This window comes from Xiphophorus hellerii, chromosome 13 (assembly GCF_003331165.1).
Source record: "Xiphophorus hellerii strain 12219 chromosome 13, Xiphophorus_hellerii-4.1, whole genome shotgun sequence".
Lineage (NCBI taxonomy): Eukaryota > Metazoa > Chordata > Actinopteri > Cyprinodontiformes > Poeciliidae > Xiphophorus > Xiphophorus hellerii.
Genome location: NC_045684.1, coordinates 13,352,133 through 13,371,429, shown reverse-complemented (window position 1 = coordinate 13,371,429; position 19,297 = coordinate 13,352,133). Strand labels below are relative to the sequence as shown.

General features: G+C 38.6%; 1 protein-coding gene and 1 non-coding gene across 11 annotated transcripts in view; one reads left to right on the top strand and one right to left on the bottom strand.

Annotated features, from left to right (window-relative positions):
• Window positions 1–322: 322 nt before the first annotated feature.
• trnav-cac (transfer RNA valine (anticodon CAC)) lies at window positions 323–395 on the top strand. Its single transcript has one exon. It is a non-coding gene; the product is annotated as a tRNA-Val (tRNA).
• Window positions 396–1,888: 1,493 nt separating this feature from the next.
• The window catches only part of ptk2aa (protein tyrosine kinase 2aa), a 68,154-nt gene continuing 50,745 nt past the window's right edge, over window positions 1,889–19,297 (bottom strand). For 4 of the 10 annotated variants that reach the window (XM_032580796.1, XM_032580798.1, XM_032580797.1 and 1 more), the window contains 19 exons: window positions 18,342–18,439; window positions 17,198–17,282; window positions 17,025–17,125; window positions 16,792–16,907; window positions 15,974–16,074; window positions 15,597–15,686; window positions 15,063–15,267; window positions 13,947–14,058; window positions 13,753–13,827; window positions 12,075–12,179; window positions 10,860–10,964; window positions 7,948–8,010; window positions 7,434–7,473; window positions 6,317–6,414; window positions 5,953–5,961; window positions 4,800–4,955; window positions 4,631–4,711; window positions 3,363–3,448; window positions 3,106–3,271 (listed from right to left, as the gene is read on the bottom strand). In XM_032580796.1, the coding sequence (XP_032436687.1) occupies window positions 3,145–3,271; window positions 3,363–3,448; window positions 4,631–4,711; window positions 4,800–4,955; window positions 5,953–5,961; window positions 6,317–6,414; window positions 7,434–7,473; window positions 7,948–8,010; window positions 10,860–10,964; window positions 12,075–12,179; window positions 13,753–13,827; window positions 13,947–14,058; window positions 15,063–15,267; window positions 15,597–15,686; window positions 15,974–16,074; window positions 16,792–16,907; window positions 17,025–17,125; window positions 17,198–17,282; window positions 18,342–18,439 (1,853 nt within the window). In that variant the 3' untranslated portion in view covers window positions 3,106–3,144. Of the gene's footprint in view, window positions 3,272–3,362; window positions 3,449–4,630; window positions 4,712–4,799; window positions 4,956–5,952; window positions 5,962–6,316; window positions 6,415–7,433; window positions 7,474–7,947; window positions 8,011–10,859; window positions 10,965–12,074; window positions 12,180–13,752; window positions 13,828–13,946; window positions 14,059–15,062; window positions 15,268–15,596; window positions 15,687–15,973; window positions 16,075–16,791; window positions 16,908–17,024; window positions 17,283–18,341; window positions 18,440–19,297 lie in introns of all 10 variants that reach the window. The other 6 variants (XM_032580803.1, XM_032580802.1, XM_032580801.1 and 3 more) reach the window with 4 other exon arrangements.

Sequence of the window (19,297 nt, the reverse complement as noted above, 5' to 3'; positions counted from 1 at the left end):
GAAATGTCAGTGTATCAGCAAGAGAGTTGTAAATATTCAGTTTTTCTTAAGCTAGCCTAAAACGATGATGTTCGCATCCACCTCAAAAATATATAGTTGCGCCCCTGCATGCTGCCATACAGCTCGACCATTATCTATTTTTCCCAATTTGAACAATACATATATGTACATATATATACATATATATAATACATATATATGTGCTGTAATTTCGATGTTATTAACCGAAAGTACACAGAACAAATAAAGAAACATTTTTACCCGCCCTATCTGTAACAAAAAAAAAATCGTAGGGAGTCGGTGTCTGTATGACACATCGTGGGTTTCCGTAGTGTAGTGGTTATCACGTTCGCCTCACACGCGAAAGGTCCCCGGTTCGAAACCGGGCGGAAACATGTTTTTTTTTTTTTTTACATCTCAATTTTATTTAGTTTCATTCGCGGTTCGTAAGCAGAATCTCTTATTTTCGTTGTATTTAGTAGGCATAATTAGCAAATTAATAAACAGGCGGTAAGCTAATCATTTGGGTTAGCTTTGAATCCAAATAAAAACAAATACATGTTTGGTTGTTCGAAACTTTTTGAGACACCATCCAGAACTTACCTTCAGCCTTGGAGGTGCTTTGCTAATGTTGAATGTACCAGAACGTGCAAAACATAAAAACACGTTCAGTATCAAAACGATAATGGAAAAAATAATAATTTCAAGTAAATTTAAAGTATTGCATAAGCCCATGCAGATATTAAATGGCGAATGCACCTGCTTGGCAACGTCTCAATCAGGGCGCTGCAGTTTTTCTCTATTCTTCCGTACAAAAAAGCTCAAGCTGAGTCAGTCATAGTTATTTGAATGACTTGTGTTCCTGTCTTCATCTACAAGTTTTTAAAGACTGATGAGAATCAGTTGTGGAGTATGAAGCCGCCAGCGTCAGGCTTCACTGTAGAGATGGTGTGTTTGATTACCAAAAATGTTAATTTTGTCCCAAAACATCTTCTTAGAATCTCTCACCTTTGGGTGAATTGGAGATGAAGACATTTAAGAGTTGTTTGATCAGAAATAATTAAATACTTTCATTTAAACAAACATTCTTTTCTTTAAGATTATCTGCATCAGCACAACACAGTAATCTTACATACCCCACAAGAACCTTCACAGAAGAAGAAGGAATGATCATCTGGGTTTGTTTGGCTGCCATGGGGCATTTCTTTCCCAAGAATAAAATATTGCCATCTGCCGAGGTACATCTTCTAACAACAATTTGTAGCCACATTGGGGTCGTTAATTTCTGCTTTTTGGGACAAAGTAAATTTTGATCATTTCCTCAGAGGGTGCTGTGAAGTCTTTGGGTTACATCATTCAAAAAAGCACTTACCTTCTCCCAGCTGGCAGAGAAAAAAAAGTTGCCATTTCAGTTTGATTAGAGCCTTATTTCATAAGAGTCAGCTGATCCACACAGGGCAGTGACAATAGGGAATAATAATGACTTTTCTCTCAATAGTTTATGACAAAGCTGAACTACCAAGAAAACTAAAGCATGTGATTACAAAATAGTTCGTATTCTGGTACAAAATAGAAGTAAGAAGGTTTTATTGTTAGCTCGAAAAACAGGTATGAATTGGCAAAGGGTTGACTTAAACCAAAGCTGGCTTGGTCATTTTGTAGTTGCTGAGTCCAACTCAAACTGGGTTACGACCGACTACAACGATCCAAAACGCAGCAGCAAATGTGCAACAAAGTGGTGTAATGGCCCAGTCAAAGCTCAGACCTGACCTCAATTGAAATGCTTTGACAAGCGTTAAATGTGGTTTCAATAAATTAAACAAATGGTGTTCTGATGGTTGAGATGCAGAATGAAGACAACTGGCAATGCTTCTTGATAATAATAATAATAATAATAATAATAATAATAATAGTGTTTTATTTGCTTAGTTTAGCAACTGTACAAGTGTCTCCTTCCTGAGAAAACTGCTCAGCACAGGGGAGAGGGAAGAAATGAGGAAGGAGAAACTAGAGAACTGGAAAGGTAACAGAGAAATAAAGATGCAAAACAAGAGAAAGAGACGAAAACAACTCCTGTGTGGAGAGGGAGAGAAACGGTACAACCATGAGGGGATTTTCTTTTTACATCGCATTTTTAGTTACGCTCTCTAGCCAGTTATAATAATAATGATTCACGTCGAGAAAACCAGTTTTTCCAAAGCTGGAAACATTTCTGCTACATAAAAAAAAAAAAAGGTAATCATTGGTTTTAACGATGCATACTTCATGTTAGCGAGAGGATTGTAGATCATTTTAGTCTGTTTGAAATTCTTAACATCATCAAGGCTTGAAAATGACGCGGCCCTAGTCAGTCAAATCGCAAACACGTGGCTCAGGAAGTCCTAAAGTCTCTTCTCTGTCTGTCCCCTCCGCTCCTCCCTCACTCTTCTCTCTCCATGTTTCCTTACAGTTTATAACTCAGATTTATGTTAAATATAAACCTTTTTTTGTATATTAATATTTATGTTAAGTTAAACAGTGTAAGGCAGCAGTTTTCGATTTTTTCCGCTAAGAAAAAAACCTAAAACTGTTGCTATAAAAAAAAAGAAAAACAAACCATCTGTCATGCCACCTGAGATAAAGCGATCTTTAGAGTGGGGGGGGGAATGAGATGTTATGACTTTAGTGGGCAGCTCTACTGTAAATAATTACTCATACATTGTTCAAAGGGAAGACTGGAGATCTAACGGACATACTGCAATGATCAAGGCAGATGACGACAACAATATAGTTACAAAAAGCACATTTAAAATATTACAAAACATCTTCATTGTCCTTTTCAACATGGCTTCAGTTCCACTTTTTTTTGTGACGTCCTTCAAATCCTTTGTTTTCGTAAGTTTTCCGATCGGCGATGGTGCTTCTCTGTGTCACGTCAGAACAATGTAGAAAACACTAAAGTGGACCAAAACGCGAGTGTTTCCAGAAAGAAGGGAAGCGGTGGATGTTTTTCAGAGGAGAAAATGAGGGCTGATTGTTTCAGTCATGTCTGCTGTCCACACATCTGTCCCTTGTTTTCATCTATCCTTCGCAGATATCCAACAAACAGTCCGTGAGCGGATCCGCTGGCCTCCACAGCGCTCTTTGGGGTGCCTGGATCCAGGACTACTGTGGGCGGATCTGGCTGATCATCTTGAGTCGTGATTGGTCGATGACGTCCAGCAGGTTCTTGGCGTCGACCGCCAGAGCGTGAGCTGCCATTAGCATCTGTTTCTTGTAGTCCTTTTGTAAACTGTGCAGAACAAACACAACTTGTATAATTTGACTCCACGTAAAATAATAAAAAAACATCTTGAATGAGTGAAACATTTGCTGGTCCTCACCTCGTCATGACGTATTGTTGGGCCAGCTTCATCTTTGATATTAACTCGGCCAAGTCAGAATTCAGCAGCTTTTGGGCCATTTCAATCTGTTGGAGCGCAAAGTGCACAGACGTAAGTAGCAGGAATGGCCTGCCTGCTCAAACAGCCTTAAAATGTTAATCCAATTTGAGCTTGTAAACATTTGGTGACATAACCAGAAACTCGATATATTTTATTGGGATTTTCAGTAGAAGTCCTACTGAAAGGGGAACTTCCGCTCAAGTCTTTAGCAACCTTACTTGAATTTTCTTTATGAACTGCCTGTATTTTAGCTCTCACACCTTTACTTAATTCCTTAATCTGATTGAAATGTATTCAGATTATCAATCGTAATAAACTTCCCCCTCTCATTTGGGTAACAATTTAATTCCAATTGAGCTAAATCCTATCAGAATATTCTGAATAGTGAATAGTTTTATTCTGATCGGTTGTATATTCCAATTATTTATGCCCATGTAAATGTGGAAGGTTAGTCTCCTGACACATGTAGTGATTTGCATGAAGGCCAAAAATTTTCTTTTTTTGTCATCTAGAACACAGGTGTCAAACTCCAGTCCTCGAGGGCCGCTGTCCTGCAGTTTTTAGATGTGCCACAGGTACAAAACACTGAAATGAAATGGCTTAATTACCTCCTCCTTGTGTAGATCAGTTCTCCAGAGCCTTGCTAATGACCTAATTATTCTATTCAGCTGTGGTGCAGCAGAGGCACATCTAAACGTTGCAGGACAGCGGCCCTTGAGGACTGGAGTTTGACACCCCTGATCTAGAAGTTTTGGACTTGTGCTTTTTTTTAAGGTTCAGGATTTAGTTTTATGACTTAAACCTTCTTTAAACCTCTCCACAACTTTCTCCCTGAAATTGTGTTGGTTGGTCTTCATGATGCTGTTTGGTCAATAAGGTGTTCAAACAGCAGAACAGCTGGAATTATACTGAAACTAAACGACACATATCTGGACTCATTTACTAATAAAGTGACTTCTGAAAGTGCTGGATTTCATTTAGGAGCGTCAATGTAAATAGGGTTGAATTCACATACACTCCACACTTTTTTTTAAATTTATGGAACATTTCCAAATATCTTGAAGTGTGTGACTGAACGATGACAAAGTGTAGAAAAAGCTCAAACACTTTTCAAAAGAGAATGTTTTTCTAGTTAAGCTCACTCATGAATGATCTGAATATGGTTACAGGTTCTGATGGTAACTTGTGCTTCGTCTCTGAGCGGATACCTCTCTGTGTGTGCTGGCTGGCAGCACAGGAATCGTTTCATCCACCGTTGCCAGGAGAGTCCTCAGAGCCAGACCGACATCCTGCCAAAGCAAACATCCGCATTCGATGGATTTCGCTTTCGAACGTTTTATTTAAGCTAAACGGACCGTGTCGATAGCCGCTCATTACCTTGACCATGGGGACGTACTCCTCTGGCGCAGCAGGCTGGATCCTGTTGGACATTTCAATCACGGCTTTAACCAGCCCCGTCACATTCTCATACACTTTGTCGTTCGAGCGGTCCAAGTTGGCAGTGGGGGGTGGGCTGATCTCCTGGGGCTGGAGCTGGAACAGTTGGTCGCACCGTGAGCACGGATCCATCAACACGTTAGCAAATAGATTAAGTTAGTTTTTTCTTGCAAATAACTTTCTGAAATGGGATCCTCTAAGGAAGAGCTAAATGTTTAAAACACCCGCAGCTTTCGACTGCTGTGGTCAGAGTACATGACTGCAGTACAGGAGACTCATCACTGGGTGGCAGTGCGTGCAAATGCGTAAAAAATATATCTTTAACATGCTCTACATGTGATGACTAGATGGAATTTCTACAGAGTGAAAAGTACATGAGGTGTTAATTCGGACCAGATGACACAACCTGCAATTAAGAGATTTTTACACTTACATTCTAAATATTATATTAAAAAGACAGAAAATCTGCAAATCTCAAAAGTAGGAAGCACCAATAATCAGCCAATACTTGAGTTTTCAGTGCAGATAAGTCAATATCAAAGCCACTTGTCAGATACGCTTCTCTAAAATAGTTACATATTATCAAAAGAAAACAGATAACGTTAAAAATAAACATTTTTTTTAATGAAAATACATTGATTTGATAAGTGGCCAGGACTGAAAATGACAGATTTAGCATTTTTCCTTTCCCTTAGTCTAAAAAATTAGACAAAAAGAGTGAAATTTGTGAAAGTGAGAAGGTGAAAAAGAAGGATTTCCTCCACCTATCACAAAAAGGTTTCTTCTTTGGAAACACACCTCAGAAATGGGAAACAATTTGAATCTTGGCTTCATGGAAACCAGCAATTCAATGCTAATGGTGCTGAGATGATTAGCATCTCAGCAGTAGGATAACATACCGCTTCAAAAGTTTGAATGAAAATAGGATTAAATGTTTTCTGTCCTGCTCTTTTAATTTGCCTCTGGTGTAGAAATTACTAACAGTAACACATATTAAGAATGGAGGTGATGGTAACTATCAGCTAACTAACTCTAGAATGGTAACACACACACACGCACAAAAACACACACACACACACACAGATCTGCTTACCCTCCACGGCTATGGGCAGTTATGAAGGTGTGTTCGAGTGCAGAAAAGTTGGAAGGGATTGTAGAGTGAATGGTGCGAAAAACAAAATAAGCAAGTAGTTGTGTGATTCAACGGGTGAAAGGATGCGGAGGAACATGTGACAAGAAAAAAAGATGAGAGAAATGAGCAGAAAAAGGTTTGAAGAGACGGAAAAGAGTTAAGAGGGAAAAAGGAAAGGACATTAGAGCCAAAGGTAAGCAGGACAAGGCAAAGCACAATGTCAAGTATTTACACAAAAAGCTTCAATTAATTCAGATGAAAAAAAAAAAATCATCTGGATATTATTTTTTCCCCAAACGTCCAATTATTTTGCGCTCATGCGTACCTTGACTCCGTCGTTGTAGCTGTCCACTGGGCTCAGATTGGCCAGGTTGGTGAGGGGAGCCCCAGGGCGGGGCGGCTTCTTGGGAGGGGCTACATGCTCTGCAGAAACACAGCCTCAGTCTTACTTATCACATCTACATGTTTCAAAATATCCCACAGCTTAAACTGCCCGTCTTAACAAAGAAAGCTGCATATTGTGCAGCACAAGTACTTATTTGTAAAGGATTGTGGTAACACTTTATTTGCATAAGACTGACATGACACTGTTATAAACGCGACATCACACCTGCAATGAAGATGAAGGCGTTTTCATGAATGCTTACGGATTTTGTCAAGAAGTGTCATTCGGTAAATAATGACACTTTTAACACTTTCCATTAAAACTTGCATTAAAAGTCCATTAATAGTGTCATTATTATTTTCTTTATAATTTTGCACTTTAACAGATACTCAGGCTTTTTTACATATTTGTATTTCATATTGGTTTATGTAGAATTTCTCTTTAAGGTTCAGTTTCAGTTCATTCATGCATCCATCCGTGGGTGATTGAACTTATTTTTTATACATTTGTCCAATTTTTGATTCCAGCATTCATTCAGTCTTTCAACTTTGCAAAAATAAATTCATCCACGCATGCAAGTGACATCCAGTCATTCTTTAAAGTCTCAAACCATCTAGTAATTCCATCACTCCTTTATTTACCCATTCATTCATTCGTTCGTTTGTTAATTCACTAATGTACTCATGCAGGTATAGACTCATTTATCCATGCACATATTCACTGGTTCATTCATTTATTCATTCTACAACACATTCATGTCGTTCTTCATGCACCATTCATTAAATCATTCCAGATGAATTCATCCACACATTTCTTGACTTGATTTGACATAGAGGATTTTGAGGAAACGATAATTAACAATAATGTACTCGGATGAAAAAGGGATCATGATTTAAAGATGATTTTTATAACAAAGGGTATACAAAAAGTAATAATGATAGTGCAGCAGTAAGTGCGTTATATCCAACAGATTTTATTTTACACTAAATTTAGAGCAGGTTTGACTGTATGCTCATGAATCAGAATGTTTCAGACTGGAATGAATCTTTTTATGTACCTGGTTTCCCGACAGGCTGGTAGATATGTTGACTTCCTCCCTGTTCAGACACACACACACACACACACACACACACACACACACCCGCACGCACACACACACACGCACACACACAAACACACACACAGAGCTTAGTGTTAGGAAACAGTTTCATGTTTCTAACAGAGCCAGCTTTAATTTAGGCAGCTTATTGCTTTTCAAGTGAAAGAAGACATTCGAAGAGCATATTCAGAGTTATCATAAACACGCCTTCCTTCTGGATTTAACGTTCCCATGGTGCTCTGTGGTTAGGCGGCTGGTATGTAGGCAGTGCCCTTCGCAGCACACAGACAAAAATACTTTCTCTGCTTGCCCTGCTGTCTGTTTTCTCTGTTTCCCATGAATGAAGACATTCCCTTTTGTTTCCTCACTTCTCTCTTTCTCCTGCAAATCCACATCACCCGTTTGACCTGTTGCTCTATTAATAACAGCGCAGACTTTCGTAGCTTTCATGCAGAAAATGTTTTTGACTGACCGGTGCCTGCAGAGTGCCGTCTTCTCTGTCGATGCTGCCTCTGCTGTTCCTGGACTCTGGTTTCTGCAGAAAGAAGCACTCAAACTGAGCATGCACTTACTAAAACAGCAGAAATAAAGTATCGCTTTATGAATTTCAACAATAAAAAAAAAAAGCAAGCACACTGCTTTTATGCTTTTTAATGGTGCGCACATTTAGATATTCTGATCAGTCATCTTGAAACAAGAAACAATTCAAACCAAGCAGCAGAACGCAGCATATCTCAACAGGTAGCTGCAAACCGAGCGCAATGTCAGAGTTATGAGATCCAGTAACGACGGCGGCTACAGCATCTCTTATTTCCAAAATAAAATCTGTGGTCAGAGAGAAACGGCTCCTTCCTCTTCTCTCTGCCTCAGTACCGTTTTGGTGAAGCACGCCTTGAAGAGATGCATCCTGACAGAACACAGCGTGAGGAAGACGGGCAACCGAACGAAGAGGCCATCGAGAGAAGAGTCGGGATGGGAACAAAAAGTGTCAGCGAAAGAAGGATGAAGAAAAAAAAAATTAAAACACAAGAGGGGTTGGAAGACAGAGAAAATAAATGAAGAGAGAAAGAAAAGCTGAGTCAGAGGGGAAAGAAGAGACGGAGAAAGTTTTTTTTGTTTTTTTTTCCGGAGAACGAAAAGTTCCACTGAAACGCAGAGACAAAATCCTGGAAAAGAAACGATCCAACTGCATCACTCTCTTTCTCTCTCCATCAATGTTCCTCCCTCCCTTCCTCCCTCCCACTCTTTCCATCCCCCTGAATCTCCCTCATTCCTCCCTCTGCGCTGCTGCTGCCAATCCCACTTCCTTCCTCCCTCCCTCTGTCCTCCTCGCACACTTCACGTGTCTCTTTGCGTTTCTGCTTTTCACTCTTTGTTCTTCCATGTGTCACTTTCGCCAGACATTCTTTACTTTTACATCAGACATCGTTAATCCATAAGATCAAAAGTCCACAGCCAGCATCCCAATCCATATGAACAATTAGAAAACAATCACTCCATAGACACACCTGGTAAATTGAGGTAAATGCCTTAAAATAAACATTTTCCAGACTTAAGAAAAAAAATCCAATCTTTAATTTCAGTAAATCTATTCTGTTTGGGGAAAAATAACCTACTTCGAGGAATATTTTTTCAACATTAGCATAAATATTACTGAAGGATGTTACAGTTTGTACTTTAATCAACTTGCAGTAGTTGAAAAGCATCATTTATCAGCCCAGCCTCCCTTTTTAATTAGGCTAGAAATTTGATGCAACACACTTAGCCTCTGTTCAAAATGGGAAAAATAAGAGAACATGCCCCTCAAATAAGGCAGCACATTCCTACACAGGCTCAGCTATACAGTCAGGACAAAAAAGCAAGGAAAGAAGAACTCAACGAATGAATCTAGGACAGAAAACAAGGACGCAAGAAACACATTGGGATCTTTATGCAATGTTTTTATTTGTTTTAGCATGAATTACACGGCATCGGAAAGCTAATCCCATTTGTTTCTAAATAAATCATGCAAATGGAATGAAGTCCAAATTAAATTTCAGACCGGCCCAGCAAAAATAATCCAAAGTTAATGTACGTAAAAAAAAAAAAAAAAGAGTCTGCTCTCTGCTGTTGGGTTTGTGGTTTAGTTATGAGGAGGTTAACGGTCGGTGTTTTCTGGATACGTTAAGACTTGAGACAGACGGAAGACGAGCCTTCCTCCCAACATGTGAAGTATAAAAACATGCTTTCCCAAAGTTTTGACCTGCTCTGAGTGACACAATAGATTTGATCGAGACATGAAGAGCAGGTCAAATACAGGTGAAGTTAGAGTGAAATATGAAAGACGGAGGGAAAGGACACGAGCCTTCTGTCATTCAGGTCCACATCTGGCTGAAAACCCAAAGGACAGCCAATCAAATCAAGAGAAGAAATGAGGAGAGTAGAAAAACAGAGCTGTTAAAAGATCGATTTTTGGCTGCTTTTCGGATGGTTTTACTGTCTGACAAGATAAATCAAACCTGCACAGCAGAGCCAGGTTAGCGATCTGAAAAAGATATTTTGGAGCTCTACTGGCAAAAACAGCCGGCACAAATCTCCGCACATAAAACGGATCCTTATTTTTTTGGTTTTATTTTGCTTCTGAATCTTTCTGGTCGACTCTTTTGCCAACAAATATCACATTTTGTGATCACAACAAGCTTTTACTTCGTATGTAATAGGCCAACACAAGTGTCTGCAACTTTTGGATGAATTTCTTCTCCAACACACGCGAGTCCAGAGGCTGAGTTTCCTCCTTGGCATGTTGGTCTGGTTTTCAGCCCTTCATTTGATCCAGGTGTGTCGGAGCAGAGATGCATCCACAGGTTGCAGGCCGTCAAGGACCGGAGTCTGATCTAGAGACCGAAACTTTCCTTCCTCTACTTTGCAAACTAGCTCATAAGGTTGGATGGAGTCTGTGGGTATTTTCACAGATTGAGGGTTTTAACTAGACCATTCTATGACTGATAACCTTTGACATGAATTATCCCATCATAGTTAGATGAGCAGGACTCTCTTTTGACATTGTTGCCACTTCATAAAGAACAGATTCTCGGAGAGGTGATATCAGCAGAACTTGGTTATTTTCAAAGTTTGGGATGTTGTTTTATAACCCAACTCATTCATCTGGTGTTTCACATTGTCTTCTATTTTATTTCTCAACATCCCACTACGTGTGTGAACAAACAAAGTCTGGGACAATTTCTAATCTGAATAACAAATGTGAAAATCAAAGCTCATGTGACTTATTTCCTTGTCTGGGTAATATTTTGTATTCTTGCTACTTGGCAGTGAAAACAAACGGTTATGATCACATACCCTCACTTTGGTTGAGATAAAATCTGCTTTTTGTGTGAGTTTCATTACCATGTGGCTCTCCTCCTGCTCCAGCCACCGCTGGTCTTCCTCCATCTCCTGCTGCTGCTTTATCAGCGTCTCCTCCATCAGAGCCTGGTTCACATCCAGTCTCTCCTGGAGAACAACAAGACCAGCAAATCAAAAAAAAGCAAAAAGATATGGTCAGCTTTTATTTCACAGGTAGCTACTGAAAAGAGAAGGAGGCTGAATCGCATCTAAAATGAAAAAAGAGCAGCGTATACTGCGGTGTTTCAAAATTACATTTAATATTCCAAGATAATTACATAAATAAGACATAAAAAGGAGATTTAAGTTATGGTAAAACTATATTCAGATTCAAGCAACTTTTATAGAATCAAATTATATGTAAATGTTCAATTAACGCTAATGCTAAAAGCAATACTGTAATGCAGCACTTAGAATTATGTAAGACCAAGATATCTGCATGTTTCAGCAAGTCAGATTTAAGACTTTTAAAACGGATTTAAATCTTTTTGCCCAGATTTAAAGCCAATTTAATGCCACCTTGAATAAAATTTAAGGCCAAAGAAACTCTAAATACAGATACAATCCAGCCTAATTTAATTAGCCTAATTAATTTAAATTAATTTAATTTCCCTTTGGGATTAATAAAGTATTTTTGAATTAAATAGAATAACAAAAAATGTGAAATTTTTGGGGTCTTTTTGTGACTATTGGCAGCGGCTTTGTGTTTCTCACACTGCTTACCAATCTCTACAGCCTTAACCCTCATAGTACCAACCTTATTTCTTATTTATTTTAAATTTTTGTACAAAATGTGCATAGCCTCGTTTGGGTTGGCAACAGAAGTGAAAACGAATGTCGTTCAACCAACTGAACATAAATTTGCACTTATCCACGATAGACACAAGCTAGCAATCTAGAAGGGTATCTTAGCAGCTGGTTAGCGGTAGCTTTAAGTGCCTCGAGTCACAGAAAGCAACGCAGATGTCTCCGAGCAACTCCAGCGTTTGCCTGACAGGAAAGTCCCGCATTTAATATAAAACAAAATAGTTCGTCAAGATAAAATGTAAGATCTGGGATCAACGTATTACATTTTTAAAATTAATTGAAGACATTTGAAGGCCTTAATTTTTAGACACATGAATTTAAGACTTTTAAAGGATACTCTGAAGACTGAAACATAAAAAAAACAATGGCTTCTGTCGGTACTAATAGAGGACATAAGCAGCTCAATTTTACCTCCATATTTGGGTTCCACAGTGGTGCGTGTTCAGGTCTGAGCTGATTCCACGAGTCAGAAGGAGAATAGCTGCCTCCTACTCCTCCAACACCACCAGGCGACGGCTGGAGGCAGGAAGAGACAGGAAATGTTTCGTTTTATTGTGTGAATAATGCTTTCTTTTAGGCATAAAGAAACTCAGCATTAGCAGTCATCTGCCCACTGCTGGCTCAGAAGGAGTGGTTGCTGTTAAGTTAATGGCTGGATGAAATCGGCTGAGGTTTCTGCACGTTTTTGTTCTTCCATTTCTAAAAAAAAAACCTACTTTTTTTTTTTTTTACAATAAGTTCATGCTTTTTGGTGACTGGAAAACAAGCCGTTTCTTAATGGCTGCTGGACAAGACAAGTGTTTTGTTGTTGACATACCATTCCCAAAACCACTTGCTGCATTATTGTTGGTTGTGCAGGAGGCTCTACTAATGCTTTTCAAAGACGTATGGTTGTGTAATTGTGCATTTCTTTGCAGCCGTTTTCACGTGGGAGTGTTAACGTTGGGTTTGGGGGGCGTGGCCAGCCACAACTTATTTGGATTTAAAGTGACAAGACACCCTAAAACAGCTCAATTTGTAAGGAGCTCAATAGAAGCAGAACTGAGCAGACTAAAATCTTATTATCTAAGAACAATTTAATTGGAGCAAAAAATGTAATGAACAAGTTTTATGTAGCCCAAAGACCTATCTTAATCTGTTTAAGGAATTATAATAAGTCGCCTTTAAAACTATTGAAGACTCTGGACTTGTATGTACAGTAACTAAGTATATACTCAGATTCTTTATAAAAATAAGATTGAGAGTTGTTTTTTTGCCATAGAGACAAAACGGTGGTTTTGATTTGTGTCTGCGAGGCCATGTGTGAGCAGCTTTTAGAACAACAGGAAATGCCTTCCGTCTGCTCCGTTCACGAGGAGAGGGTTGAGAGAACACATTGCTCTCTTCTGTCTCTCTTTGTTTTGACCCATGCAGCACAGAGTCACACTGATCTGTGTCAATCCAGGGGTAACAGCCCCTCAGCCAGGCACCTTCACACCTCAACAGCATGCATGTAAACTGATGTGCTTTTTTTCTCAGAAACTGTTGCAGGTAAATAAATCCCAGCATTTATTTATGTGCCTCTGATAACTGTCTTATGCTTAAATTTGATAATATATATAAGTGATTTATGTAGTGAAGGTTCAGAAAAAGTATTAATATGATTAAAATATTTCATAAAGTTTATTTGTAGTTCCAAACATATTTAAAGTACTTTTTGATCACTTTCAGTCTTGCCAACATTGATATTCCTTTCTTGTACTGTGTGGACGTGAACTTTTAGGGCAGTAAATAGCTTTTTTCCTGGCTCAGGTGAGGTTGATGTGAGTTTATCTTTATGTCAAGAAAAGACAAAACGATTAAAACAAGTCACAATGTAAAAAACAAATGTTCAAATCTCATGTTACGCTATTAAAGTGTAGCAAAGAACAGCTTCTTAGGGTCACCAAATTTCCATAACAACTGTTTTTTGAGGGCTTCGCACACATTTTAAGTTGCAAAACACAACAGAAGATAAACAGTAATAATTTAAGAGATTTGTGTCCAATTCAAACAGTATTGTATTACTTATTAAAATCGTTCTTTTTAGTGTGATCCTGGTTTGGTTTACCTGGAAGGGGATGTGTTGGGAGGTGGAAAAGAAGCTTCCACTGATGCGAGGACTGGGATAGCCTGGTCGACTGGGCTAAAGACAGAAAGATACCAGTAGGCTGGAGTTTGTCATCATGTTCAAATGCCTCATAGAAACAGGAAGTAGCAGCAGTAGAGAGAGAAAAAAAGATAAATGTGTCAGTGAAGTCTTACTTTAGGTGGAGCTTCATCTGAACCTCCAGAGTCCCAGGAAACGGTGACCTGCCTCCTCATCTCCTCCCTCAGTCTCTCCTCTTGTATACCCTTCTCCTCCTCCAGTATAGCGCTGCAAAAATCATAAGAACAATAACAGCACACATATTTATTTATTTGTTTTATTCCTACAGTTCAAACCAACTCAGCCTGCTTACATTTATTTATTAATGAATTACACAAAACATACGGCTCAAGAGTGGTTCCAGATAAATACTAAAAGACTCGATCAAAAGGCTAAAACATAAAAACTGCCCTCACCTCTAGTACTGTGGCTGCATTTTATGAATGACTCACACACATTTGCAATGATGCATTTTTGTAGTTGATAAAAATGTAAGTTGTTGTTTAATAAAATTGAAATCTAGAGACCTGCTTGCAAAAGCAGGCAACAGCAACAAAAAGTCAACATTAAGACAAAGGCTGAAATTAAAGAACAATTAATTAATCACACCCAGACACATGGAAAGTTGTTTATAATCTGGGTAATCTATTGAGAGATTATTGATTCCAGGTATTTTTGGAAAAGTACGTAATGATACAAAACCTCCATCCTGAAGGTTCCCTAAATAAATCTGACATGCATCTAATTTATGGTCAAAAATGAAAGTGGTCTGGGTCAGAATTGAAGAAAAAATCAGCTCTAGGTCTCATGGGACAAAAAGGTCAGATTTGGGCCTCTTTTAACTACACTGTGAGTCAAACATAAGGCAGAAAAGTAAGTAAGAAAAATTTAAACACCACACCACAGGGAGGCGCCATTTCCATCTGAACTGAGAGTCCAGAAGAAGAGAAGACATTATAAAAGTATAAAAGTAACAACTTTAAATAAAACTGGACTAAAAGTGAAAGAACGCATCTCAAAATAAATTGTTTGCCTCCTGAGTTTGTGAGGAACTTGATGGCGTCACCATCGTTGGTTGTTTCATCCTTGATTGTTAGAAACAAACTAGAAAGAACCAAATTGGTTAACATGAGGCACCTGAAAACTAGACTTCATTGGTCCAACTTAAACCTGCTATACTGGAAAAAGAGCATTATTCCCTGTAAGCTTCACACAAAAAAAAGACATGTCACCTGAGTTGTGTTTTGAGTTCAGTGAAGCGTGGCCTCTTGCTGGGGTCGTACGACCAACATTTGGTCATCAGGCTGTAGAGGGTGGGCGGACACTGGGGAGGCATGGCCAGCCGCTCCCCGTTCTCTATCCTGCCAATCACGTCGTTGTTCTTCACCCCCTGGAAGGGCTTGATGCCGTACATTAAGATCTCCCACATACACACTCCTGCAGGGGAAAACACAGAGAGGGGGAACAGTTTTTAGTATGTAACCACATCTAAAATGTGTTTTTAGAGGTGCAATCAAAATTGGAAGACATCACTAATGCAAGTAAACTTTAAAAATACAGGAACTACTCAAAATGTTGCTCCTATGTTCTGTTACATTCATTGTATGAACACTGCTGTAGATTTAAAGAAAAACTGCTACTTAAATTACAAAACGTGAATAAAAAGAATAAAGGAAGGTAGAAAAGGAAGTATTATGGGAAAGAAATAGGAAAGAGAAAGGCAAATCTTTGAGCAAAATTGTCAGAGTAATATCAGACAAACCCACCAAACATCCAAACGTCACTAGCAGAGGTGAATCTCCTGAAGTTGATAGATTCTGGTGCCATCCATTTAATAGGAAGTTTACCTTTAGAAGCTGAGACACAAACATTCGATCATTAATACACTCAGTACGGCGCGAAGGTTTCAGAACCCCACATATTCAGAGAATCAATGATAACGTTAAAGGAGGAACTGCAGTTCCCTAACGTCACCACTAGATGGTAGAAAGGTACAGGCACAAACTGATCTCAGCTCTTCTGTGCTTAGTGGAGCAACTAAACTTTCGTGTAAAGCCTGTATAGAAAACATGTAATGTGCATGTGATGGTACAATGAAAACTTTGATGAATTTTCCCCTCATTATGGTTGGACATGCCATTACCTTTGTAGTAAGAGCTGTCCTCCATGTATCGAGACAGACCAAAGTCTCCGAGCATCACGCAGTCCACAGACGAGACCAACACATTACGTGCTGCAATATCTCTATAACACACAACATCTGTGTTTAGCTTTGAATCCTCAAATTAGAAACATTACACTCTTTAATATGATGCTTCTGCAAGGGAAATTTAAGATTTATTATAAATGACATTGTGATTATAATTTAAGATCTGACTGAATAAGTAGCTGAAGTTTATAACTTTTTTCAATGATTATATTTGACTGGTGACTTTTTTTATTTTAGGAAAAATTTTACATCTTACAACAGAAAATGTTAGGTAGAGCACAAAATTGTTTATTAGTAAGAAACTTTTTTTGCATTCTCTTTAATTTTATAGTGAATCGGAGGAACACATCTATCAAGTAACTTCTATACAAAAGCAAACTTTGTTGAACACAAATCTCCTAGGCTGGCTGAAACAACTCTAAATCTGGTTCTTATTGCTAAAAATAGCATATTTTTTTATTTGCTTTTTTTTTTTAAATCAAACCCAAAAGAACTTTCAAACTAGATGCCAGTCTTTTAAATGAGTCAAGATGCAAAACCCTTTTTAATTATGGACCTTCCATGATTTAAAAAATATATATCTGACTTTGTTTTCTTAGTTTAATGTTGGGAAAAAAACAAAGAAAAAATAAGCCCACTGTCGTTTTATGTGATATTAGTTCATCAAGAAGTAAAATACTTTTTTTTTTACCAAAATACATTTTGGCAAAAACTTCTGCATTATATGTTAATGCAGAAGTTGATGGCTGTACCTGTGCACAAAGCGTTTGCTCTCCAGGTAGGCCAGCGCTGTACTGAGCTGGTAGGAAAACAGAATGAGGGTGGACAAGTCCAGGCTGTACTTCTTCACCTGAAGGAACGACCGCAGCTACACACAAACATGCGCAGAGAGAAGCAGAAACGCACGTTTATGCAAACCTCCATCCTAACGGGTGAAGGAGGAAAATGTGACAAAGCGCTCTTAAACACGCAGCCTGCGGCGCACCTCTCCGAGCGTGCAGAGCTCCATGATGATCCACACCGGGTTCTCTGTGATCACGCCGATCAGTTTAACGATGTGAGGGTGGTCAAACTGACGCATCGTTACTGGAAAACAAAGAGAGTGAGCACTTCTGAAAGGAAACAGGGAGGAAACAAAGAAACACAAAGCGGTGTTACAGGCTTCTTGAAGGAACTTCTCTCTGACGCTGTCTGTGGTGCAGTTTTTGCAGGTTTTGATGGCAACGGGTAGCGGCGGCTTGTCCTGAGGAACGCACAAAACACCAGATAGCAAATTGAAATACATGAGCGTCACTTAACAATTGTGTAGGCATTGATGGATTATGAAATACAATGCCTGACTAATTGAGGTTGTGGGAAATATTTTATATTTGAGAAAAGAGAACCCAAACCACACAATGATTGCAAAGAGCACATAAAAAGTAGAAATCTGCATGTAAAACACAGCAGATCCTTTAAAGTTGTAAATGCAAATTGAGGTAAAGAGGAAGAAATTGTTTTAGCTTTACTTGTACATCAAAAATAAAGATGACTTTTTTGGCATTCGATACACATGATAGAAAGGTTTTTGATGTTAAGTATGTGTATAATGAGCAGGACGGACACACGGACAGACCCCTTATCGTCTTGAATATGGTATTAATTTGTGGCTGAAAGACTTTAACCTTTCACTTTTCAGGTGGAATAATCACACAATAAACAGCTGATGTTTAGGTTTGAATTTATTATGGATTGTATCTAAGAAGGGCTGCACAAGTTTAGGAAATCTATATGAGGTATGTGAGGATATCTCTGTTCCTTGCCAAATTGGAGAAAGTGACACATTTTTTGCATCCATAAACAAAATCCTAGCATAATTGGGAAAAACAAACAAAATGGGTCAAAGTTTCAAACATTTGGCTGTTGATCTGAAATGATGTTGAAGAACTCAGAGGTAGTCCTTCATCTTTATTATTCCACCTCGTGGAATCAGAAACAGACTCTTTCTGGCATCTTCTATTTGATAAAATTCCTCCTTGGTGGTTCCTGGATCATCACTCTAACTAAATCACCTGAACGGGAATAGTTGTGTTTAAAGGGTCAACTCGAACACAGCAGGCTGTTCCAAATAGCCCAAAAAACTCAAACTAGTTTTGAATTGGCTAAAGCAGACAAACATTAAGCTTCAACAATGTAGACGTTTATATTTGCTTCCCCCTCTTCGAACTTTTGTTCATTTAATTCAAAGAAAGAGCGACGCGTTTTTAAAGATATTAGTGTTTATTCACCCCATTTCCGTTTGTGTGTGTACATTTCAACATACCGGGCAGTTGTAGACTCCTTGGTGAACGTCGCCAAACTGACCCTCTCCGATGCAGCGACCCAACTCTATCCTGTCTCTCTGGATCTCATAATCCCGTGCTGAGAGGGGAACATGAGAAAAGAGTGAAGAAATTATTTTATTTTTTAAAAAAAGGTCAGACCTGAATAACCATTAAAAGGCTATCACATTTAAAATGAACAACTTTCCCAGTGCTACAAAATGATGAAACCTTTCTGTTGCCTTTGGAGGTAAAACGTACCCACTGGTTATAATCAACAAACGATTTGCCACGTCTCCTGACTCTTTTACCATAAATGCAAACTTTGTTCGCATCACAGACTGAGGAAATCTCAAACAAATGTTCTAAAACATGCAAACCAAACCACCTTCATCATCATTAGAAATTCTTCATGCAGAGTAGATAAATACCCTTGGAGTGCTCTGAAGAGAAAGCATTTTGAAAACAAACTCAAATGTAATTTCCCTCTGACTGATAAACAACTGTGCTGTATTTAGTCTGGTCTCTGTCTTTTTACAAAACCACTAAAATTCAAAGGAAACTCTAAGGTTTGAGACTGAAATCACAATCCTCGACATTCGAACTAAAGTTGACATTTCAGTTCTGCTTCTGTAAAGGTCAAGCTATCAGGGGGATAGCAGAAAACTTAACAATCAGGATGTTGTGAGGCAAACATTTCACAATGAACTGGCTCAGAAACGTGCTGCTTTTGTATCTTTAAAGACAAAACAGCACAGCTTGAAAAATGCCAAAATACATTCCTTAAAAGATTTACAGCAATTAATCCATATTGCTACTCAAAATGAATATTGCTTCAAACATGAACGAAGCCACAGAGAACTGACACAACCACAATCGTAAATAAAGATATTTGACCAAACAATGGAGCAATGAGAACCAAACCACCAAACAACACAAACACAGTGCAATTACATCA